We start from the raw sequence: 24,495 nt of genomic DNA on the forward strand, positions 1-24,495 counted from the left end.
TTGATACGGCAGAAAGTGACGATGAAAGCAGCCTACCTAAAAACGTAAAACCTACTGAACCACACTGTAGGATCATGGGTAGGTATAAAACTACCAAAGTGAATGTGGCACGGTTGTGAAGGAGTACAGGGGACAAATTACTGCACAAGATCTTCGCAACAAGGAGCGATATTCCGTAAAGTTTTTGACAAAAATGCAAAGGTGAAGGAGAGCGTTACATTTTTCCTGATAAAGAAGACATTGAGTGGGTTGATTTAGGACAAATTTCTAATGTTTTTTCTGTACCAGATTATAATGGAAGATTTTTCAAGTTTGTGTGTGAAGTGCCCCTCTCAACGAACTGTTTCTATGTTTTAATTTTTTTTAAATAAATTACTTGTCTAACTGATATTTTTAGTAATAATAAATTTTTTGTGACCAAAATATTTCATTAGTTATTTTTACTGTGCCTACTTTACACAAATACTGGGGTAAAATAAGTACAGCACTTGTAATTATTGTGTTTTTACTATGAAAACATTACTATACCCGTTTTCCCCCAAACCATGGGGTAAAATAGGTATACTATAAAAAAAATAATTACTTTTATACTAAATAGTTTATTAACTTTTATTACATATTAAACTATTTCTAAGAGGTCACAATGATAAGCTGGAACCTGTAATTATTTTGTAATTATTTCAAGAAACTTTTTAAAAGGCCTTAAAGTTAAAAAGAGCATGTTTTTTGTACCCATTTTACCCCGACCGACCCTAGTGCACCGTTTGTGCAAGGAAAGTTTGTTATGTTATGTGAGAGCCTTCTCTCAATAAGGAAATGTAGTTTAGATTAACTTTCGTTAAAGTGTATTAAAAGGTATAGCTGAAGTGTGCCAAATAAGGTCTGCTAAAATAAGTTTTTCAACCAGTGTTTTATCTCTTGGAGAGTTAAAGACTCTCACGTGGACATTTATTTTTTTCGATAGGTTTCTTAAAACTGAATGGAGATGGGGCTGGGACACTAACTTAGGTGGGACATGGGTATCTGACGGTAACGCCGACACGTGTTTGAATTATCGTAGTTTAGGTTAATTTAAGAAATTTTCCAGAATGACCTTAGAGGCCATAAAATACCATAAGGGAGAACTAAAGATTCTCGACCAATTATTATTACCATTAGAATCTAGATACATACAAATTAATTGTGTTGAAGATGGTTGGCATGCCATTCATTCCATGCAGGTTAGTGACATTTCTTATTCCTAGTCTAGTTTTACCTAAATAGGGCATGCATATGTATAGGTCGAATTAATTAGTACTTTATTATAATGGTAAATGATTAATTTCAGTTAAGAATCTAATCTAAAGACAGAATTTATTGCTGTTTTATGAAAGTAAATTATTATCAAAGTCTAAGCATACCTTGTTTCTAGAAAGTGCTTACAAGTGCCACTTGTCATGTGTTTATAGATTGATTAAATGAAATGGGTTTAAAAAGAAAAAAGATTAGCAATTTTAATTAAATTAAAGGATGACACTACTCAAAAACTTTCCCACAAAAGGAGAAAATTAAACAATGTATGTAATTATTCATATGTTTTAGCCTACCATATAGGCCTACCTACAATATTATGTAATGCAATTAGGATTTAAAGAACTACCTTTAAAATATTCCTGACTATAGACATCACACTATATTATCACAAACTTTAGTAAGAAAAGTATAACAAAGTACCGGAAAATTAAGTCTAACAATAACCCAAATGTAACCTAATATTGAATGTCAGCTAGAGGACTGGAAGGGAATCGATTTTGGGGCGGATATATAATTAGCAGTTTGATGTAAACTAATAAAAACTCACCTAATCTAACTAACTATCCTACCACCCCACCCAGATCTACACTAAGGTCAACCGCCCTACCTGAGGGCAGACCTCCTCGCCTTAGAGTATTATTTATAAGGCTGCAGTATAATAAGCTTTCAACACTCAAATGATCGATAATATCAAATCATCAATTAGAACGATGTAAATGTTGCGTGTAAATACACGTTTACCCCATTAAGTACTTGTAAGTACAGTACTACACTGCTCAAACATAGTACGATCAAAGTTGTATTATTTTGTATAATCTAAAATGCATATATTTCTTTGATATATAAAAATAGCCTATAGCTTCACTATAATAACCTTAATATAGGCCCCCTAGCCTACAGCTTCACTATAATAACCTTAAAAGTCTATAATGTAATACAGTTCAACATTATTATTCGAAATAAACAAAGTTAAATAATGTACACGATATTTGAGTAATGGCAACTAGAGATGGGAAATACTGATGTTTGTCAATAACTTATTACAAAATAACATGTTGAGGTATTATGTTCCAGTAACCTGTTACTGTGGTAACATGTTAATACACAAACATTTAACTAACTCACTACAATGTGACATAGACTGATAAACTAATAAAATTATAAATAGGTTAATTCAAATTTTCACTATGCAACACAATTATTAGGTACTATGAAGTCCTATCTACTATTTCTTGTTAGACTATACATATGTAGGTATTAAAATATAAAAAGTTAAAGATAACAAACGCACACATGATGTAAGCTCGAATTTGGATAAAACCTCCAGGGATGTTTTTCTTATTTCACCAGAAGTGCGGCGACAATAGCCAGGGGCGTTTGTGATCGGAAATTTTTCTGACTTTAGATAACTTCCCACATTGTCTGTGGACTTCGGTGCCCAGCACTGCTGGTGAAAAAGGAAAAACACTCCTTGAGATTGTACCAAAATTCCTCAGATCATGTGAGCACTCATAAAGGTTATGTTTAATTTTGGTACTACTACTAACATATTTACGATAACCTAATGTAATCCTACTTATATCGCTTAATAACATTCCATAGTGTAATATTTCCATTCCTAGCCTTATTGCTTGTATGATATAGTCTAATACTGTCCTTCTGTTATGTCAGCATGTACACAGATATGAACATGTTTTATTTGTGTCACAAGGTGTCAGATACGTTTATCCTTCAAAATACAAGTAAAAATTAAGAAACTGTTAAGTTATATTTTATGACCTAGCCTAGATTGTTATTTATTCACCATAACATTATTACTTTTTATACTGTAATTTGAAATACTTATAACGTAATTTTGTTTAAGTAGTTATATCAAGGATTCCTTACTCATGAATATTGATGATTCGATATTTTTGATCATTCGAGTGTTGGATGCTTATTATACTGCAGCTGTTTATAATTTAAGTGTTTTCTATGAAAATTCACTTAACCTCGTACCTGACTGTCAGACGTAGGCTACCTGAGAACCAACCACCCAACATGAGAGCTGATTTAGCTCACCCGATGGCTAATTGGCCTATCCAAGGGGAGGTGGTGGTTCGGAAGTCACCTTTAAGCCGTTGGTCCTCAGGTTAAATGTAAGAGAGGGCTTCTTAGCCAGAACTTTGCCTGGTTGAAGTAAGACATCTTCTTTTACTTTATATTGTTAAGCATATGAACCTATAAAGTTTTTAATTGCCACCCTACGGGGGAGGATACTGTGCCCTGCTCTTGAGCCACATTTGGACTATTCAAATGTCAATTGACTACAGATGAAATCATCAAGTAACGTCTATAAGTAAATATCTTATTCTTAATCATGTGAGGGGATGGCACTTATGTTTTATCATTTGACATTGTTAAATTTAATTTATTTTTTTAAAAGTCAATTAATGGTTTTGAAGTTTTTTCAGCAAAATTTATATTAAAATCTGTTTTTATGTCATATGTTTTTTAACTGATTGTAAGGTAAGGCCCAAATATAACTGAGTAAAGGTTACACTTATAATCAACAGAAAGACTAATTTTTTTCCAGGATAAATTACACTATGGGTTTGTTACCTAGAAAAGATCGAACTAATTTGTTTTTAATTCTTTTTAAGTATAATCAGGACAAAACTAGTAGTAAACTGGAATTGGAATTAATATTAAATGTGCTGAAATTCAATTTACAATCCGATGAGCTTTAAATATTGCTAGTAAGTAATGATGCAGTAAGTTAATCAATTTCACGTCGCATTCATTAATAAATATATTAGTAGTTTGTATTTTTATTCAGACCAGAATTTTACTACTATATATTTTAGTTTCTTTGCAATTGATTGTTTGGCATTGGAAGATTTTGGTGTATTAAAATCAACATAGCTATTAATAACAGAGAATGAATTGATTTTGTAAATTTCGACAGGTTTTAATTTAAGCGAGTAACCTAACCTGGAAAACTCTATAACCAAGGAAAGTCTGCAGTAGCAGGGATAGATACAGACAATGTGATATTTCGGACAACGTTTATGTCAATAATAATATGTGAGTAAACTGATGGAAAAGTTAGAAAACAAATCAGTGTAAAACACTACTTGATTAAAGAAGTGTTTCGTTATTTTCCTTATCATACATAATGTTATATGTTATTGTGTTTTATATTTCCCTTTTAATCTCTCCTAACAGATTTTTCATTAATGTCAACTTTTGTTAGTTCAGATCAGATGTTTATATAACAGTTTATTTGTTTCGGTAAAGCTGTGTCATTCTGCTTTGAAAACATATGGAAAACATAAACAAAAATCAAAACTTTTTCTCCGTACAAAACATACATCCATAGTCTGCCAAGAGAAGTAAGCTTAGTCACTTAAAAAAATCGAATGAACCAAATGATTTCAAAATACAAGAATATCTGCATATTGATATATACATTCTCAATCCATGAATTGTTTCATCATCATAGCTCTTATGGTTCTCTTGGAATATCCAGTTTTGTGTCTGAAAAACATAGAAAAAACTATTTTGCGGATAATAGTGACTGAAGTATGGCAACAGATTCAGCGTATTGTTTCATGAGTTGGATTATATTAGGCTGCAGTAAAGTAATTACTTCTAAAGTTCTTATTGTAACTGAAAGTTACAAAGTTCGCATGTTCTCATTATTATGTTTTAGTTGTACCGGTAACACTATAGCAAGGCCTATGCTTTTGTTTTGGATGTAACAAATAGTAGATGGTAACAGAGTAGCCACATCGCTTCTTTTTGGGAGGCATAAAACAAGAACCGATAATCATAACGACATGTAATTTTCCAAGTAAGTCATTTAAAGTCTGTTCTTTGTAATAATGCAGTATTTTTTAGTTCTACGCTAAGTAAAACTCTTCCAAAAATCCTGGAATCCGGATTGTACCGATGTACCATAAAAACAAAGATGTGAAAGTAGATTCAACAACTCATAGACGTTTAGCATGAAAACAGACGTTCCAAAGACAACTAACCAAAACTAAGAAATGAATACTATACTATATGAAATAATAGGCACAAACAGACTTGCTTTTTGTGAAGTGTGAAGGAACAGTGCAAATTGTGAAGTCCAAGTTTGCAGGACTTTTGGTAATTACACGTTTTAGGCCCAAACACATCCCTATACACTAAACAGTTGTGTCTTCTTGTACTACTACTAACAATATCCAGCCAAAAAACCATTTTTGAACAAAAAAATAGTTTTTAGTTATTTTTAGGTGCTGAATAAAACATTTAATCAGAAACTACATAAATAATGAAGAACATGGTCATAAATTATGTTAATTACCAATATATAAAAAATGACTACATGTTATTAAATAAAAACTCAACAGATTATGTTGTGGGTTACATTTTTGATACATCTTTGATACAATAAATGAAACCTGTATTGCTACAGGTTACATTTTTTACAATAGATGCTTGGATGCTTTTACAATGGTTTCCCTCTGTAGTTGGATAGTCAGCTTGGCAGTTATGGTTGTAGTAGCCATCTCAGCAGACCATGTGTATGTGTGGAGACCCTAATATAGGGAACAAATGTAACATTTTACCATTTTCTGTCACAGGTTGTGATGACATATATATTTTATATGTAATAAAAACATTTTATTGTCATTTATTATTAATAAACATTTGTCCTGCTTCATGTAATATTCCATCTATTAATGCTATTTATGACAATGGTCTTGGTTTGATAGAATTTGATTTTGATGAAGTGTTCCAAAAAAGTAGTAGAAAGGAGACATGTATTTTGTTCACGTATACTATATAACAATTATAATGTATTCTAAACCACTGTTCATCAAAGAATGCAGTATAATATTCTGGTACAGTGATTTGTATGTATATTAAATTTAAAAACAAAACTTAAATGCTATATTATTCTACTTAAATAGGTGGAAACACGGTTTTAGAAATATTTTTTTATATATTTTAGAATTCTCAAATAGTGAAAAGTAGCAAAATATGATGTAATTTATGAAAATATATCGTTGTTTATAGCAATATATGTTGAATAGCTGGGAATTCAAAGAGCACAAAGTCTCTACCTTGGAATAGATCTGACTTGGTTTTAACCTGAAACTGTCTACGATCATATACTACAGCTTGGCATATCAATAATAGGCACTATGATTATAATGCAGGAAATAAAAAGGTGCAAAATATTGTGGAAAGCCGCAATATCAGCTAAATGTGTAATTTAAATGTTAAATGTATTGATGCCAATCAATCTATACATAGGTACCATCTGTCTAGAGGCTTGTGGAAATTTTAAACTGGAATTAGTAATGTTGTCTTGGCATTGTGGTAGCCTCAAGTTATTGTATTAAGTTCTGTGAAAGGGGCTTGGTGGTAATTCCGATAGGGGATAATGTTGAATTCTAGGCTGTGTGGCTTTGTGAATTAGAGGTAATGAAATTTAATTTAGACACATCTCCCTGCCTCATTCTTGCTGTATACAAACTTCCTCGCCTAGATGTTGGGCATATAGAACTATTTCTTAAGTATTACAGCTGTTGTTTGGAATCTCTGTTGAGGCATGACTACGAAATCATCATGACCTCATCATGATTTTAATATAGACTAATCTTCTGAATGCCTCAGCCAGCATGTTTTCCACATTAACAAGTTGAAGCCCAACTCTATTACAGAATATAGGCCCTTAAATCCCGAACCTAGAATTTTAGCCTATTGTATTTATTTAGCATTATAATCACGGAATATAATCACTTTTATGGCAAAACATTTATTTATACAAAATCTTATATGGGTGGTGTCATTGGTATAAATGGTGTGGACCCGTGTCACACTGACCAAATATTTGCGTTGAAACTCTCGATACATACAGGCATATGTAGCATTCTCTTCCATTTTTTATTGGAAATTAACAGCTTCAAACAATTGGCTTCAGTGATTGTTTGGGGTTGATTGTGAATCCTATTTTAGAATACCATTGGCATGTAGAAAAAGTGTTCCGGAAGGTTAGTAGTGGTGTTTTCGTATTGTGGAAACTTATTTGTTAATGAAGAAATACTATTGTCTGCATATTTTAGCTGTATCTATCCTCAAATAATTTATAATCTCAAATTTGAGAAGCTGAAACAACAAAAACTCAGTATGTGTTTCATTTGCAAAAGAAGGTGATTGGAATCATCTTGAGACTCACAAAGTTGCAGTCTTGCAGAGGCTTATTCTCTTCCTACAACCTGTTGACTCTTCTTAGATGTATATCCTGGAATCTGCATCCTCCTGAAGTGCAACACTAGTATTGTCACTCTCAGACACACTCCAGATACACCCTTGGAACAATTTTATGGACCATGTTTTACAATGAAACTTGAAGGAGGCAAAAGCCTTTAAAGTAAATTTTAACAGTTCCTTAATTTTTGGGGTTTGACTCTTAAAATTGAGTAGCCTACTTTGTAACAACTTCTACTTCAATGGTATGAAATGAAAAATGCCTTTATTAAAGAGGTGGAGTTAGGGCTGTAAAGCCCTCTCTAGCACTCATCCTCAACATATGTTATGCATTGCAACAGCGTAAAAACTTGTGTAGTTTTCTCAGTTTTAACAAACAAAAAGCCTACACATAAGAACGAACAGAGTATCAAGTTATCTGCTGGATCGTGTCCACAGATACATTCCTTGTGTCAGATCAAAAACTCTCTGAACAGCTGTTGTGTTCTGAGTGAAACCCCGTAAGGCACACATTAAATGTTTTAACTACGGCATGGAAACGCAGGTAAAATGACATATTAATGTGGGTTGGATGCTGTTTTGCAAACTACACTATGTTCACTTAAAGCTAATGTTATGGTAAATAATGAAGCTCGTAAATATTTAATAACTTGATGAGTATGAGCTCACATATAGACTGTATATAACGCCTTGGCACAGTCGGACTTTATAATATTTAGCAAGATTCCAACAGTGTGTTATATTCTATTCTATTTAGTGGACAACTTTTTCTTTCTACCTGAAACTGAACCGCTTCTTTTGTTTCTGATTGTTTTAGTTTTTCTGGCAATATTGGTTTCTAGAAACTGGCCACTAGTATTACTTATAGAAACTTAAGCTTGCAGGTCAATATAATTTTAAGCGATCGCAAAACAGATCTCATAACAACTTGGTGGACATTTTTCTAATGCAGGTTTCATTATAACTCTCATCCTTGGTTTTGATTGTATTAAATCAAACAAAAGTTCTTTGGCATCATGCCATCTATATAGTGCACAAATATACTCTTTAACTGAATAAATAATTAAACAAATAAATATTTACATATTTCATTATTTTAAATATACGTTCAATTTATATTTTAGCAACACAGTTGTAATCTTGATCGGTTTTTCTGTTTAATATTTAAATTTTCTCAAATCGGGTTGGTCTTGTTCTCTGTATTTGAATTTAGAATATTTTGAGGGTCTTCAATATAATTTAAGTAAGTGTTTAATTCTTCTCATGTATTTAATTTCTCTCCTCCTCATTCAGTTTCTAGAACTTCTAGTTATTTTGAATATTTTTATCATGATTAGTTTCTAATTAATCTCTATCATAAATTCTACTATAATTGGATTTTATAGTAGACATGTCATTAGTGTTCAATGTTCAGTGCATGTACATGAGAGAGCAGGTTTGTCCACTGTAATAGCCTCTAGACTTCTTGTTTATTTCTTTTTGTTAGTAATTTTAGTTCACAATGTTTTCAATGCATTTAAATGTAGCCTCTTATTTCTTGTTTTGTAACTAACAGAAATTTGGAATTATTTTAAATTTGGAAGTTAAATTTTAAATTATTAGGAGGGGAAAATCATTCAAATAACACAATGGTAATATACAAGGTTCTCTTTAGATATTTGTAAATTAAAAGACGCTTAGAAGTTTTGTTGTAAACAGTGCTTTTGAAAGTAGTGTCATTTGTGCTTAATTGGTCATTAAAAAGTATATTTAGTCTTATAATACACTGTGATGTTTTTTTAGTAAAATACAAGTAATTTTGAGTTATAGGTTTTTAATTTGATTAGTTATGACATTATTTAAGAAGGGGTTGATTTTATCTCTTTTCTCTGTGTTAGTTACCAATTTCTGACTCACTGGTATGTTTGATGTTGGCTTTTTTGTGTTCTAACTGTTAGATACCTGTAATTTGATGTAAAATTTGGTTGATGCTTTCATTTTAATTTGTAATTTTAAACATTGGGTTAAAAGTAATACAATTGTACATAATATTTACTTCATTTTGTATGGTTATGTTCATAATGAGTTGCCTCCAACACAAAGATCTCTTAAAAAACCCACTGAAGATTTAAAAATATTAGGTTTTAATTTTAATTTGATAAAGATTCTTTTCTCAGCAGTGGAGCTACAGTGGGAGTTGCCAGTGGAGAAGAAGCGGTTGAGGCGAGAGATTCAGGGAAAACTGTAACCTGATATCTATGATGTAGGTGAGAGGGGCACCTGCGATAGCAATTGTGGGCAGTCTGAGCTTGGCAGTGGAGCTACAGTGGGAGTTGCCAGTGGAGAAGAAGCGGTTGAGGAGAGAGATTCAGGGAAAACTGTAACCTGATATCTATGATGTAGGTGAGAGGGGCACCTGCGATAGCAATTGTGGGCTGCCTGAGCTTGGCAGTGGAGCTACAGTGGGAGTTGCCAGTGGAGAAGAAGCGGTTGAGGCGAGAGATTGAGGGAAAACTGTAACCTGATATCTATGATGTAGGTGAGAGGGGCACCTGCGATAGCAATTGTGGGCTGCCTGAGCTTGGCAGTGGAGCTACAGCGGGAGTTGCCAGTGGAGAAGAAGCGGTTGAGGAGAGAGATTGAGGGAAAACTCAATTATTTGGTATCAGCTCGTCCCACAGCAGTCAACATGAAGACAGCAGCAGAGTATCTCATCAGCCTTGTCAACCAGTTGGATCAGGACGAGAGGATTAACTCAGATGAAATGAAAGCCAAGTAGGTTATATTGCTGTAAATCAGTATTGAATTATGGTAAAGATCTCAACAACACCTGGTTGTTGGTGATTAAAGAAACTTGTTTCATATGTAGTTTATAAGTGTGTAAATGTCATATTGGGTTTTGTAACCAAAAGATATATCCTTACTGTCCAGGTTATTTACTGACTTTAATTATTATTCACATTCAGACTAATATTGAGAAATGTAATATAAATGTTGTTTAATGTTGCCTTATTGGCACTTTGGTAACTGTATGAATCTGCTAAAACATATATGTAGATATTATAATGTAATTTATAAATAACAATTTTTCTTATGAGTACACATAACTTTACAACCAACTGTAAAAGTATTTACTAAACCATAAAATTATTTGTATTAATATTGTTATTAAGAATAAATAACTACATAGTTTTAACCCATTGGAGACTGAGATTTTAACGCTATTGTGACAAACCCAGGACTGAGTTTTTTTTTGTTTAAAAAAACGTTTTAATAGTTTTTTTTCAGTTATGGTGGTATAACTTACTTACTGTAAAAAAGTTTTTTTTGTTGTGGAATTCATGTGTGGTATATATTTACAAATAATTACAAATACATTTTTACTTTTTTTAGTATTTATTTACTGTATGAAAAATTTCAAAACAGTTCTCCAAATGTAAAGGAACTTTTACATTTTTTACATTGGTAAATTGTTTCTGATCGCCTTCCGTGATCATAACACACTTTACATCTTTTGGATGGTCTAGCTTTGTTTTGTTGGAGGAAATTTTTTCAATGAAATGTCCCCATTGTTTACATTGTAGCCTCATTGGTTGGTCTAGTGAAGGCCTCCCTCCTGTAGGCCTATCAGGAAGCTGAACTGTTGATAGTAACTGGTCAACAATGTTTTAGCCTAAATTCTGAAAGATGAATTTTCTTTTTAGTGACCAAGTTGTGTACAATACTAGCATTACATTAATGCAATATCAAAAAAGGTAAAAAAATATTTTTTTTGTACCCTTTGGCACTCCTACGCATTACTGGAAAGGAGGAAAGTTTTTGGTCCTGCTTGTCTACCCCACACATATACTTGTTTGTAATCTACAACAACATTTGGTTTGAGGCTTACTACTGGGATTTTGTTTTCTACTTTCTCGCTGAGAAGTTACTTCTTGGAAATCTGGTCTCTCGTGGTATGGTATGTTGAAAGCATTGTCACATCCTTCCTATCTTTCCATTTCAGACACAACATGTTATTACTTGAGCGAAATGTTATTTCTCCTTTCTTCAGTTTTTTCTTTTTTTATTTCCTTGGAACATTTTTTCTATTGGCTCTCAATGTACCAATGCAATAAGTATCTCCTGTTTAGGAGCTCCAAAAAAAGGTTTGGCGATGAATACCAATTGTCCATAAACATAAGTCGACCTTCACCAACTAAGTCTTCTGTCATTGTCAAAACAACTTGTTCACTAACTAGCATTGTAGTGTCATTGGTAATTTCCTTCCCAGTGTATATCTTGAAATTGTAGCAGTACCCTGTTACAGAATCACATACCTTATAAATCTTAATTCCAAACCTAGCCCTTTTTGAAGGGTTGAATTGGATGTAGGCTAACCTTCCTCGGAAGGACATCAAACTTTCGTCAATACAACAAAACTTTCCAGGTTTGAATACCCTTTTGAATGATGACAAAAGTAATTCAACAATGGTCGATTTTCCTTAGTTTGTCAGTTTGCAGAAGTGAGGATGAAAAGTGTAAGTATCTAGAAATAGATTTGAAATCTGTCGCGTGACATAACCTCACTATAGATAGGACAATGAATTATTTGTCTGCGAGACCAATAGTCAGTTACTTTTTGTTTTGGGTTTTGTGACATCAAAACAACAAGGCTAAAGTAAGCCTTCATTTCATCCTTGGTTACATCAGTCCAATTATTATTAGGCCTAACATCACCTCCACCAAGAATTTTCTCCCTAGCATACTTGTTAGTTTCACTTACAACTTTATCCCAGAACTCATTGGTTAGAAATTGATTCAATACATCTAGCTCTGTACAATCAGCATTCAATTGCCTGGAAACAATTGGATTTTATAACCTGAATTTCCAGTAAAGTTGATTTGCCTTACTGTGTTTGTGTCATTTGTCCAGGTCCAAGTTTGGAGGTAGGCCTATTGTCATTGTCGTCATCGTCATCACTACTATCACTTCGCCCGTCATTGTCACTGATTTCATCATTATCGTCATTGATATTCACAGTTTCGCCATCTAAATCAACCACTATCACTATCACTTTCATTCAGTACATTATCCACATACGCAGATAACTCCGACGAACGGAGAAACACTTCATCGCGAGACGCCATGTTGCTCGACTGATCGCTGTTCTATTGCAAACAGTTACGGTATTCAGGTTTATGTTCGGTTTTTGCATTCAGTTTCTTGTATTCGGATGTTAGATACCGAATAATACGATTCAACTATCGATCGCTTGTTGGTGAACGGAATAAAACCATACAAATAACCCGAGAATTATATCGATTGAACAAATCCCAAAATTCATGACGGACACTGTCCGTCATCCGTCTTTACGCGCTGTATACATGATGACGGCAATATACGTCATCCGTCACCAATGGGTTAAAAAGTATTTAGAGTATTTGTATGTACTACATTTGATTTTTTGTGTTTAAACGAATGTACTATATCTTATTACACTTTAGTTTGTGTAAACGAATGTACTATATCTTATTACACTTTAGTTTGTGTAAATGAATGTACTCTGTTCAATTGTTTTCTTACAATGTCAGATTCATCGAGGCCATTGAAGAGATGCCAAAAAAAGATCTTGCAGACAATCAAGCGATCGGGGAAGCAGGAGCAGACGCCATATTGGCACGGCAGGAGAACGATGGACCAGTTCGGATACTGACTCACTGCAACACCGGCTCCCTGGCCACTTCAGCCTATGGAACAGCTCTGGGTATCGTTCGCTCACTGTTTGCCCGCGACAAGATAGGTGAGCAGCTCATAAGTCACAATCATTTCTGGACGAGAGAGCCAATCGTGACTAATTTGTTTAAGAAGACAAACTGATTTTTCTTGAAATTGATATAAAAATTTCCCCTATGAAACGAATCTATCATCAATCAGTAGTGCTAGTTTTGGCCGGGGTAAATGTGAAATAGCTAACAACCGAACTGTAGAAACAACACTGCCCTGTGCAGACTGTTGGTTCACGTGTAGATGCAGCTGCCGCGCCAACATTGGGTCAATGCCAAAAGTTGAGATGTAATTTAATTACATGTTTTTTCTTATTTCAATTGAATAACTTCTTACTTCAAAAGTACAATATAGTACATTTGTATCTATATTGTATAAAAATTTTGTCTAATCGGATTCCAAGTTTCCGAGTTATAAAAAAAAAAAAAAAAAATGTAGGTTGGTTGACATCATTATAAACCGGTACCTTCTTTGTTGTTATCAACAAAAAACTTGAAATCTTAATTTGTAAATTTTCTTCATATGTATGAATGCAGCAATAAAAAAAAACTGAACTTAGTAATTCCTGGTACTGTAGTTCTACTGGCTAGTTTGTGGTCAACTGTCAAACTCATTGTTCCGATAGTAGTCAATCATTTAGTTTTAGAATGAGTATTACATTTATTTTTCTTCTTGAGTTTTGGACAGGTCATAATAATAAGAATAAGAATATTTGTATTGTTGTTCAGGCTTACAAAACATTGACAAAGTCATTCATATCGAGCAGTATTGCCACGTCACTAACTTAATTAATTATATAAATAATGTATCAATATTTCCAATTATGACAAATAAATCTATAAATATAAACTTGTTTAAAAATAGTTAATGCCTAGTAAAATCTCATCCTACTTAATGACTATAAAAACTAGAGGCCATAATAACAATAGAAACAAAACAACTTATAGGCATACGCACAAAATATAAATTTATTTTATTTATGAATAAAATTAGACAGACACTTATTGTAAAATATTAGTAAATAATGAAGTACAGTTGAACAGAATAAAAACTAAATTCTTACCTTAAAAATATATCACGACATTAAAAAAATGTATTTAAAGAATAAAAATTATTATTTATTAACCATTTATAAAATTTATTTTTAAATATTTTCATTGAATGTATACTTATAAGATGATTAACTTTATTGAACACTTTCGCAGACAATACAACATGGCTAGATAATGGTTTGCTCAATCTATGGTACTCGATTATTGCCTTTTTCTTTTTATGAGTATTGTTGTTCTAAATTTGTTATTTCCTTAATTGTATTTTTTTTTAGAATCACAATTTCATCAATCTGAGAAAAGTTGCCAAATAAAATTAAACTGTATTGAAAAACTTATTGTAAATAAGCATAAAACGTTATTGTCAGATAATGAATTGGCTCACAACTTGTCAATAGTGTTAAAAGGTATGTAACTCTTGATCACTTTGAGGATATAATATCTATATGGGCCAGCCAACTTAACTAACTTATTATCGATATAGATTTCTAAAAATGTAGTCCTGGAAACCATATCCTCTTCAGTATTATTGTTGTGTATAGTTCTTAACGTAAATAACATCTTTTGAGTTTTATTTTCATTAAGTAAAAATTCATTTGTTCTGAACCAAATAGCAGCATCTGTTATGTTGGCTTGAAATTGCAAATTAAGTTCATTCACATTATCAGCAGTGTTTAAGAAAGTAGTATCATCACATAATAGGGATCTTATGTTTAATGAGTTTGAAAAATCAGTAATACTAATTAAAAATAAGATAACACAGATCCTTGAGGTATTCCCTATTCAACAAAAACATCCCTGGATATTTCACCATGAACTGAAACCAACTGTAACAGTTCTTATGATAAGGAAAAATATGTCAAAAGGAGTTCTCTTGCCAGCCTCTCCACAGCATAAATTATGGATCTTCCCTTTCTAAATCCAAACTGAGAAATTTTAGTCGTTAATATTTTCAAAGAAGAGGTTAACCTGATCATGTACTATCAGTTTAATGTACTAAGAGTGAATTTAATGATACTGGTCGATAACTCTCGTGTTTGTCTCTCTCTCTCTATCTCTCCTTTAAGGGGAGGCGGGTACCCCTATCTTTGTAATGTTAACATAGGTACCATTATCTCAGAAACTAATGGACCAATCAACCTAAATTTTTTTATACAACATATATAGGTATTTTAAGCAACTACTGAGTTTTTTTGGTGCTTGTATCTTAAAAAATAAATTTTTTATGATTTTTTTTTCAAACCCATATTGAAATATCAAACTTGGAATTTAGAATATTTTTTTTAGGTACCTAATTATAATAGGAGGCATCTCAAAAAAACTCAGTAGGTGCCAAAATACCTATATAAATGTGTGTAAAAGTTTCAAGTTGATTGTCCAAGTAGTTTCTGAGAAACGTGTACCTTTGTGTGCAAAAACTGTAAAAAAGTAAATTTGCGGGAAATCGCAAAAAAAACGAATATAATGACCTATTTAGCTATGTTATATAATATTTTTACCTATATATGATATGTAATTGGTTTTTATAATTAAATGTGATCTTTATATTAATAGAATAGGCTTATATATGCTTTTAATATTTAGAATTATCTATATTGGAAAATTTGTATATCAAAAGTAACGCGATGCGGGTTTAGGCCTATAGTCATAACGGAGTGAAAGATAATACAAAAAAAATTAATTAGGCTATATTATTTCAAACATTTTTGAGTTTTAGAATACATTTATAAGAGAAATAACAGAGAAAATTTATGAAATAGAACTTATACCCAGCCACAAATAGAGTAAACAATAACAAAATTATAGAAAAAAACATGCAATTTATTTACCGTAGCATTAGTGCATTCCTGGATCATATGCAGGCTCCTCTTCAAAATCCTCCTCAATCCTTCTTTTTAAATTCCTGGTTTGTCTCCTTGCTTGTCTTTGAAAGTCACTTATCGCACAATTTGCTCGTCGCACTCGCTCGTAGTCAAAACTTTTCATTGCGTCAATTGTCCTCTTGCAAGGTTCAATGCCTACTGCTCTAAGCATTTTGCATTTTGCTATGTTTGCCATCATTAAAAGTAGAAATAGCATCATAAGCACCAAACTCAAGTGTGTTCAATGTCACAAAATCTTTTTTTGGCACTCTAGACCAGATGACATTATTGATGCTTTCATTGACATTCTGCGTCTTACCGTGTAAACATTTTCGAAGAAGGTCAGGATTTGCTAAAGCCTGAAAGATTGGTTTCAAGGCTAACATTATAGCTGAAGGAATGCTGTTCTTATGAGAATATGGCTCTTTAGTGTGCTTTGCCTTGTTGTATTTACACCATGTATTTTCTCCTGACGGGCAAAGGCCATGCTGAGGATTGTCCGTCCGTCGAAAGTTTATGAAAATATATGGCCCAAACCGCTGCCTTCATGTTCTGTAGGTTATCAGTATTTTTCCTAATAGCATTTCCATAATAGGTTTGCAATTGATCAATTATGCCATCTGTTAGTCTATTCTTTCCACCTAGTTTGCCGCCATCAGAAGTGTTACGCCTTTTGAGTCTCTTTTTAGGTTTCCTTAGCCTAGACCCCATTCTCTTTTGAATATGGCCTATACACTCCAGTTTCTGTATTTCCACTTCACCATAAGGTTTACTGTCTGGCAATAGTTTTGAAACTATTTGTATCTCCATCACCTAAATACTCTAAGTACCTAACATTATACTTTATTTACTGATCGGTGAAAAATAGCTAAGGCTCCAGCTGACTCCATACCTCCGCTCGAGCCTTGATAATTTGCCGAACAAATAGCCTCATGTTGTTGTTTGTCCAAACAATTACAAAATTTTAGATAACACTTCTATGTCCATAAACTTTTCCTGTGTCAACACTTGTACAAGTAACAATTCCGTTTAGAGAGCTAAAGCCACGCCGTTGCCAAGTGCCATCAATACCTACTTTTAAGTCGCGTTCGTTCTTACTAAGGTTTTATTTTCCTCAACAGCCTCATCCACAGCAGTTTTCATGGATTCATCCATTACCTGTTTAGCCTTGTCTTTTAAAAATTTATTATATCGAAAACGGTTTTGTTGGAGGTTGCGGAAGATTCATTACGCCACATAACATTTTGCCTGCAGCCATACCTTTCCCGATAGACCTCAGTCCATACACTAGTCTAATATTTACATCAAATAGAGTCTTTTTTTCTAAACGAATATTCCTAGAACTATTAAATTTATGTACATATTTTACAATGGGCAACAATAAATCTCCATCTCAAAAGCCAGGCCAAAATGTTGAGCAGCACGCACTTGTAAACCACTTTTCTTGCAATTTTTTACAAAGTGATGAACTAAAAAGTTGATCTGATAAAATTTGCATGTTATAATTTCATTGTCATAGTTTTCATCACAATTAAACATCTCATACTTATCTATGTTTATTTTTCTTTGAAGAGCTTGACTGAGATTGTGTTGACATTTCAGGCCTAGGGGTATAGACTCATCTTTTGACATCTCATTAGGGTTAGGACTGGCTGGTTTTCTTTTCCTACCACCAACTCCTTTACGGGGTTTAGCATAACTACTTTTAACACGAGGCATATTTATACATAAACAATCTTGTTAGCAATAATAAATATAAATTACTAACTAACACTCACTATATCACTTCACAAAGCACCAAAACACTAAGCAAAACAATAAACAAACAGTATATAAAGTCAGAAGCAGAACTCAAAGCTGATGAAATAGAAGTTAGTTCAGGCCTGCCAACACAACAAAAGCAAATTATAGCACACAAAAATAAAAGGTCATATGTACTAATAGTACATGTGTGAATAAACGCAAGCGCTGTCACAAATTTCTTCCTGAAACATGATGTAAGCATATTTTAAAACTTTTTTTTTCTGTAGGTTTACAATTTTCAAATATACATGTATTATATATCATTGTGTGCAGAAAAAAGCCGCTAAACATTTTAAAAAAATAAAAAAAAAATGTGAAAAAAAATATTTTTTCTGGGGTACCGCCTCCCCTTAATCGAGTATATTTTGGACTGTTTTTTTTTTTTTGTGGAAACACATCTACAATTACACACTGGTTAAAACCAAATAATAGAGGTTCAGCAATAGTGTGTATTATATTTTTTAATAAATTATTAAAGCTGTTTTATATATCGTTGATATATGTATTGTTAAGCCTTTTTGTTGCATTTATAACATAATCTGGTTTGATTAACTTTTTGCAGTTTTCAGTTATTGTAGTTACTGTTTTAATTGATATTTTAATTAATTTATTTATTTTTTCACAAAAAAGTTTTACAATTGAAAAAAACAGTAACTGGATAACCATGTGTTATTTTCAATAATATTAAATACAGACAACAGACACTACTGAAATATCACGGCACTACCTAGGAACAGTATGTGGTGCATCAATCAAAACTGATGCAAATATGATAACTGTGACAGTATGTAAAAATATTATGGCACTACCTAGGAACAGTATGTGGTGCATCAATCAAAACTGATGCAAATATGATAACTGTGACAGTATGTAAAAATATTATGGCACTACCTAGGAACAGTATGTGGTGCATCCATCAAAACTGATGCAAATATGACAACTGTGACAGTATGTAAAAATATTATGGCACTACCTAGGGACAGTATGTGGTGCATCCATCAAAATTGATGCAAATATGATAACTGTGACAGTATGTAAAAATATTATGGCACTACCTAGGAACAGTATGTGGTGCATCCATCAAAACTGATGCAAATATGATAACTATGACAGTATTTAAAAATATTATGGCACTACCAAGGAACAGTATGTGGTGCATCCATCAAAACTGATGCAAATATGATAACTGTGACAGTATGTAAAATTATTATGGCACTACCTAGGAATAGTATGTGGTGCATCCATCAAAACTGATGCAAATATGATAACTGTGACAGTATGTAAAAATATTATGGCACTACCTAGGAACAGTATGTGGTGCATCAATCAAAACTGATGCAAATATGATAACTGTGACAGTATGTAAAAATATTATGGCACTACCTAGGAACAGTATGTGGTGCATCCATCAAAACTGATGCAAATATGATAACTGTGACAGTATGTAAAAATATTATGGCACTACCTAGGGACAGTATGTGGTGCATCCATCAAAATTGATGCAAATATGATAACTGTGACAGTATGTAAAAATATTATGGCACTACCTAGGAACAGTATGTGGTGCATCCATCAAAACTGATGCAAATATGATAACTATGACAGTATTTAAAAATATTATGGCACTACCAAGGAACAGTATGTGGTGCATCCATCAAAACTGATGCAAATATGATAACTGTGACAGTATGTAAAATTATTATGGCACTACCTAGGAATAGTATGTGGTGCATCCATCAAAACTGATGCAAATATGATATCTGTGACAGTATGTAAAATTATTATGGCACTACCTAGGAACAGTATGTGGTGCATCCATCAAAACTGATGCAAATATGATAACTGTGACAGTATGTAACTGAAAACACAGTGGCGAGAACCCAGTCACCTCGTCCTGCTACCAATCACCCTCGCCATCTGTACCCTCCTCATCACCTGCACTGGTCTCACCTTCAGCCTGGTCCACGCTCAGGTTGCTCTCCTTACTGACAGCTACTCCATTGTCATCAACCCTTACCCTGCTGCATAGATCTTAAGCGGACTGGGATATCCCTATACTTACAATGTTAGATTTTATTAACTTTATGTACCTGTTTCTCAGTAACCATAAAATTTGTTTTATTTTGAAGATAGTACTATTCTGATCAAATTAAGTAGAAAAGTTGTTATATATATTTATTTTTTTAGTTATTTATAATTTTTTGTTTAAATGCTTAAAATTTTACATTTTTTTTACTTTTAAATTGCCAAAAAACTACTATTTAAATGAATTTTGAAAAAATCTCAACTTAAAATGTCCAAAACACTAATAGGAACAAAACAAACAAAAAAATTATATTGATATCTCCTATGTTTCTCGAGAAAAAGGTACATGAGTAGTAAAAAACACATTTTTTCGGGAATCTCAATTTAAAAATGTAATAATATGGAAAGCAGCAGTTTTCATTACCTTACACATTCCTGCACCATAAGCTGGATGATCTGGGTCTTCGTGTGCTTCATAATCATCCTCTAACTTCCTTTTGGCTAACTGCCGCTTCTGACAACATTTTTTTTTTATTTCTTCCATCGCTTTTTCAGCTTCCGCAATTTGTTTCTCATCTATAGCTTTCATGACTTTCTAATAGTCTACATCTTATTATGTTCCCATTGTTAAAAGTAGCTATTCCTTCATACACACATAATTCAAGGGTAGATCTCATCACAAAGCTGGATTTTGGTATTCTGGTCCAGACTACCTTGTTCAGGCTCTCGCAAGGGTTTTGGGTCATGAGCCACTAGAGCACCTGGGAGCACAGATACACTACCCTTCAGAGTTCAAGAGCTATAAATAATAATTGAACGATAATTGAGGGAAAAAACTTAATAGTTGGTTAAATAAAATAATTAATCTGCTTAATAAGAATAATCTTAAGTTTTTATGGGAATCCAATGATCTATATTTTTAATATTCCGAAAATAACATATCTATAAAATAATCTGTGTAAGGGTTTATTATTTTCGTTTTGGTGCAATTTTATGTACTCTACATATTTTGCACCTCCTTAAATTGTGAATAAGCATTAGTAATTTATGTTGTAATAACCAATTCCTTCAACTTGTTTATAAATTATTATTTAATATTAAGTAAGTGTTGTTACTATTTTATTTACGTTATTTTAATTATGTAATATTAATGGACTTGGCTTACCTATATTGTCACACACCTTCAAATTCCTCACAACCATCTGTTCCGTTTGCCCTAACCAATCATTAATACTTTATTAGGGCATCTACCGAATTCATTTTGTAATTTTGTCCCAGAATTTGTCTTTAGGTTGCCTATCTGAAAACTAGAGATTTTATAGAAAATAATTGAAAAACTTGCAGTGTGTTCTCCTGTGATTATTGATTTATATTTGCCAACAATGTTTTGTAAACATAAGTGATCAAAAATATCCATAGGTTTTATCCCATTTCATTGTAGATACCCTGCATCAATTAGCCAGTGGAAAATTCTAAGGAATAATGTGTACTGAACAATTTGTAAGATGTGGTTGGCCACCAGAGCACGTGTACTGCACCGAGACACGACCCTACAACCAAGGCGCTCGTCTCACCGCGTACGAGCTGGTCCACGAGAAGATTCCGTCGACGCTAATCTGTGACAGCACCGTCGCTACATTGATGCGTACCCGGCGCATCTCTGCCGTCGTCGTCGGTGCCGACAGGGTTGCTGCCAACGGGGATACTGCCAATAAAATTGGCACCTACCAGGTATAGTTACGGTGATAATACTGCACACTAGATGTTAACCAAGTGACTTATGTACAGGACCATCTGAAATTCTTGGGCATCTTAGTACTTTTTTAATGGTCCAAATTACAGTACCACAACCAAACTACGCATCATTATATGATTTGAAAACTAATTCTTAACCATTAGGGATTCTTCACTTCCTCAGAGGTTTCCTTTGAAAGTATTGAGGGTTGGGTGGGGTTTTAGTCATGTAACAGTTAATTTTTAGATAAACCATATGCAGTTCTACACATAACGTAGAGCAATAGTGGGAAGGGTTGATTCAATAAGAATGTTAAGTCCAGCTACAGTTCACCTTCCACTTAGTGCAGCGTGTGGAATCTAACATTGTGACAGATTTTACTCCTGGAATCTGGAATCAACATTCATCTGAAGAGATCCAAAACAATCAGCGATGAAGAAGTTCAAAACGAACTCTCTACATCGTTTCGACATCAGTGACACGTGGACTACTAACAAATGTAATCAAGAGTGGTGTTCTCGTTGTCTCATAAGGTACACAATTGAGTGCACTACGATGTTTCTGAGACGATCTCAAAGCACGGTGTCTCACGTTCCTGGAGCAAATTATCCGGTGTTCAGTAGGGAAGCTGTCTTAGACCAATTTTTGCTTATCCATTTTGTAACAGTGTACCCACCCAACCTGGAAAACTGTGAATTTAACAGACTGTGAATAAACTGTAAATTTCCTGTACAACCAAGAAAATCCTAAAAACAATTTTTCTGTCTCTAAGAACTTATGAAAATAAGAAATAGTTTGACAGCTTCTTGAATTAGGACTTAATTTATCTCGAAACATTCTATCTTACACGACGTGAAACCGTTGATTTGATTGATATGATATGATGTTAAAGATCAACATATATTAGCGAGCCCCACATGATGCTGGTTAATCCAAGGTTGCTTCCACCAGTGTAGTCGAGTTTAACTTCTTTAGTTCTCCCCCGTGTCACGTTAAGTCCCCCATACATGTAATGACCAATTGTCTCAGTTTTGTGCTCCTTACACACGTTCCGATCGGTCGTCAGATTACATAGGTTAAACAAAGAAAGTTATGTTGTGTTTTTATATCACAATTAGATACAAACTTTGACTCCACTAGCTGCGTTTACAATGACAAGAAGTTGTGCACTGTAGGAATCACTAGTCTAAACTGGCACAAGAGCTGTCGCGAGATGCTCAAGCACTCAGATCGATGAGTTAAACACTTGTGTATTGTAATAGATAGCAGTGGTCGCTGCCCGTCACTCTGTGCCATTGTACGTGGCAGCTCCGTTGACTACCATTGACTTTAGCATCGCTACTGGGAAACAGATCATCATCGAGGAACGCCCTGAGAGAGAGATGACTCACATCAACAACATCAGGATAGCAGCCCCTGGTCAGTTCTACCGGTAGCATTTGTTGTCAGTTGGATATTAGACTTAATTTTGTATACATTGGAGTAATAATTAATTATACATTCTGCATCTTATATATATATATATATATTTGAGTAATGTGACCATAAATTACTCTATCAAACTTCACTATTTGATGTGTAAGATTTACTTAACTAAATAAGTAAGAACATTAACATAAAGTATAGTCTCATCCTCCTCTGTCTGTCTGTTTGTGCTTTCTAGGAAAAAATTATATCCCCTCCTTATGTGTTGTTGTTTATTATGTATTGTAATTATATTTTTTCTACAAACAAGTATTGCTCCTAAGATTGATATACAAGGGCTATTCAGAAAGTAAACTACGTTTTGATACAAACAGGAAACAAAGTACAAGAAAAATTAATTATATTATATACATTTGAAGATGACACTAAAATAATATTTCTAATCATAGTCACCGTAAAAATTTATGCACTTATCATAGCGGTGAACTAGTTTTGAAATTTCACCGTTGTAAAATTCTGCTGCTTTTACTTGAACTAGGTAGTCACACCCTCCCGCAGTTCCATGTCGTCATCAAAGCGATCCACTCCATAGACAGTAATTTGGTTTTGAAATTCACATGTTTTACTCAAGTTTCGTCTCCTGTAATGATTCGATCAAGAAATGAGTTACCATCTTTTTTGTTAGTTTCCAAAAATGTCAATGAAACAGCCATAAACTTTTATGGGTTTCTGTTAAGATTTTCAGTACCTATCTTGCACAAAATGTATAGCATAACTTCTGCATAACAATTTCATGTAACAATCTCCTTGAAATTTGGGGAAAACTAAGTGAGAGTTATGTTATTGTGAATTAGTAGTCTTCTGTAATCTTCTCATCGACTTAAGAGAAAATTCATCGGTCACAATGCTTGGCCACTTTGTTCATCATCATGCACATTAGTCCGGCCATTTTTAAACTTAATGCTCCGCTGACGCACTCCACCTTCAGTAATCACATTGTTCCCATAAACTTCACAGAGTTGGCGATAAATCTCAATTGGTTTATTGTGGCTAGCTTAAAAAACTGTATTACCAACCGCACTTTACAGCTTGTAGGGTTTTCAGTTGTGTCACACATTTAAAACTGCAATTGTAAAACAAGGAGTGACAGTAACCTCTCACAAGCATGGCTAGATAGCCACTGAACAGAGAAATGTCCTGACATCAAAATGGCCACAATAGTCCCACTCCTAGCGGCTAAAGAGTGAAACGTGATCTATTTTCTGCATAGTCCTTGTATTTCAATTTTATTTTGTACCATTTCAATGTGGATTG

The 24,495-nt window shown here is 33.4% G+C and overlaps 1 protein-coding gene across 1 annotated transcript in view; it reads left to right on the forward strand.

Annotated features, from left to right (window-relative positions):
- The first annotated feature begins 759 nt into the window (after nucleotides 1-759).
- The window catches only part of LOC124369978 (methylthioribose-1-phosphate isomerase), a 29,162-nt gene continuing 5,426 nt past the window's right edge, over nucleotides 760-24,495 (forward strand). Inside the window, exons 1-5 of the mRNA XM_046828215.1 lie at nucleotides 760-1,220; nucleotides 10,058-10,293; nucleotides 13,090-13,298; nucleotides 21,544-21,752; nucleotides 23,019-23,175. Coding sequence (XP_046684171.1) covers nucleotides 1,089-1,220; nucleotides 10,058-10,293; nucleotides 13,090-13,298; nucleotides 21,544-21,752; nucleotides 23,019-23,175 — 943 coding nt within the window. The 5' untranslated portion in view covers nucleotides 760-1,088. The remainder of the gene's footprint in view (nucleotides 1,221-10,057; nucleotides 10,294-13,089; nucleotides 13,299-21,543; nucleotides 21,753-23,018; nucleotides 23,176-24,495) is intronic.

This window comes from Homalodisca vitripennis, chromosome X (genome assembly GCF_021130785.1).
Source record: "Homalodisca vitripennis isolate AUS2020 chromosome X, UT_GWSS_2.1, whole genome shotgun sequence".
Lineage (NCBI taxonomy): Eukaryota > Metazoa > Arthropoda > Insecta > Hemiptera > Cicadellidae > Homalodisca > Homalodisca vitripennis.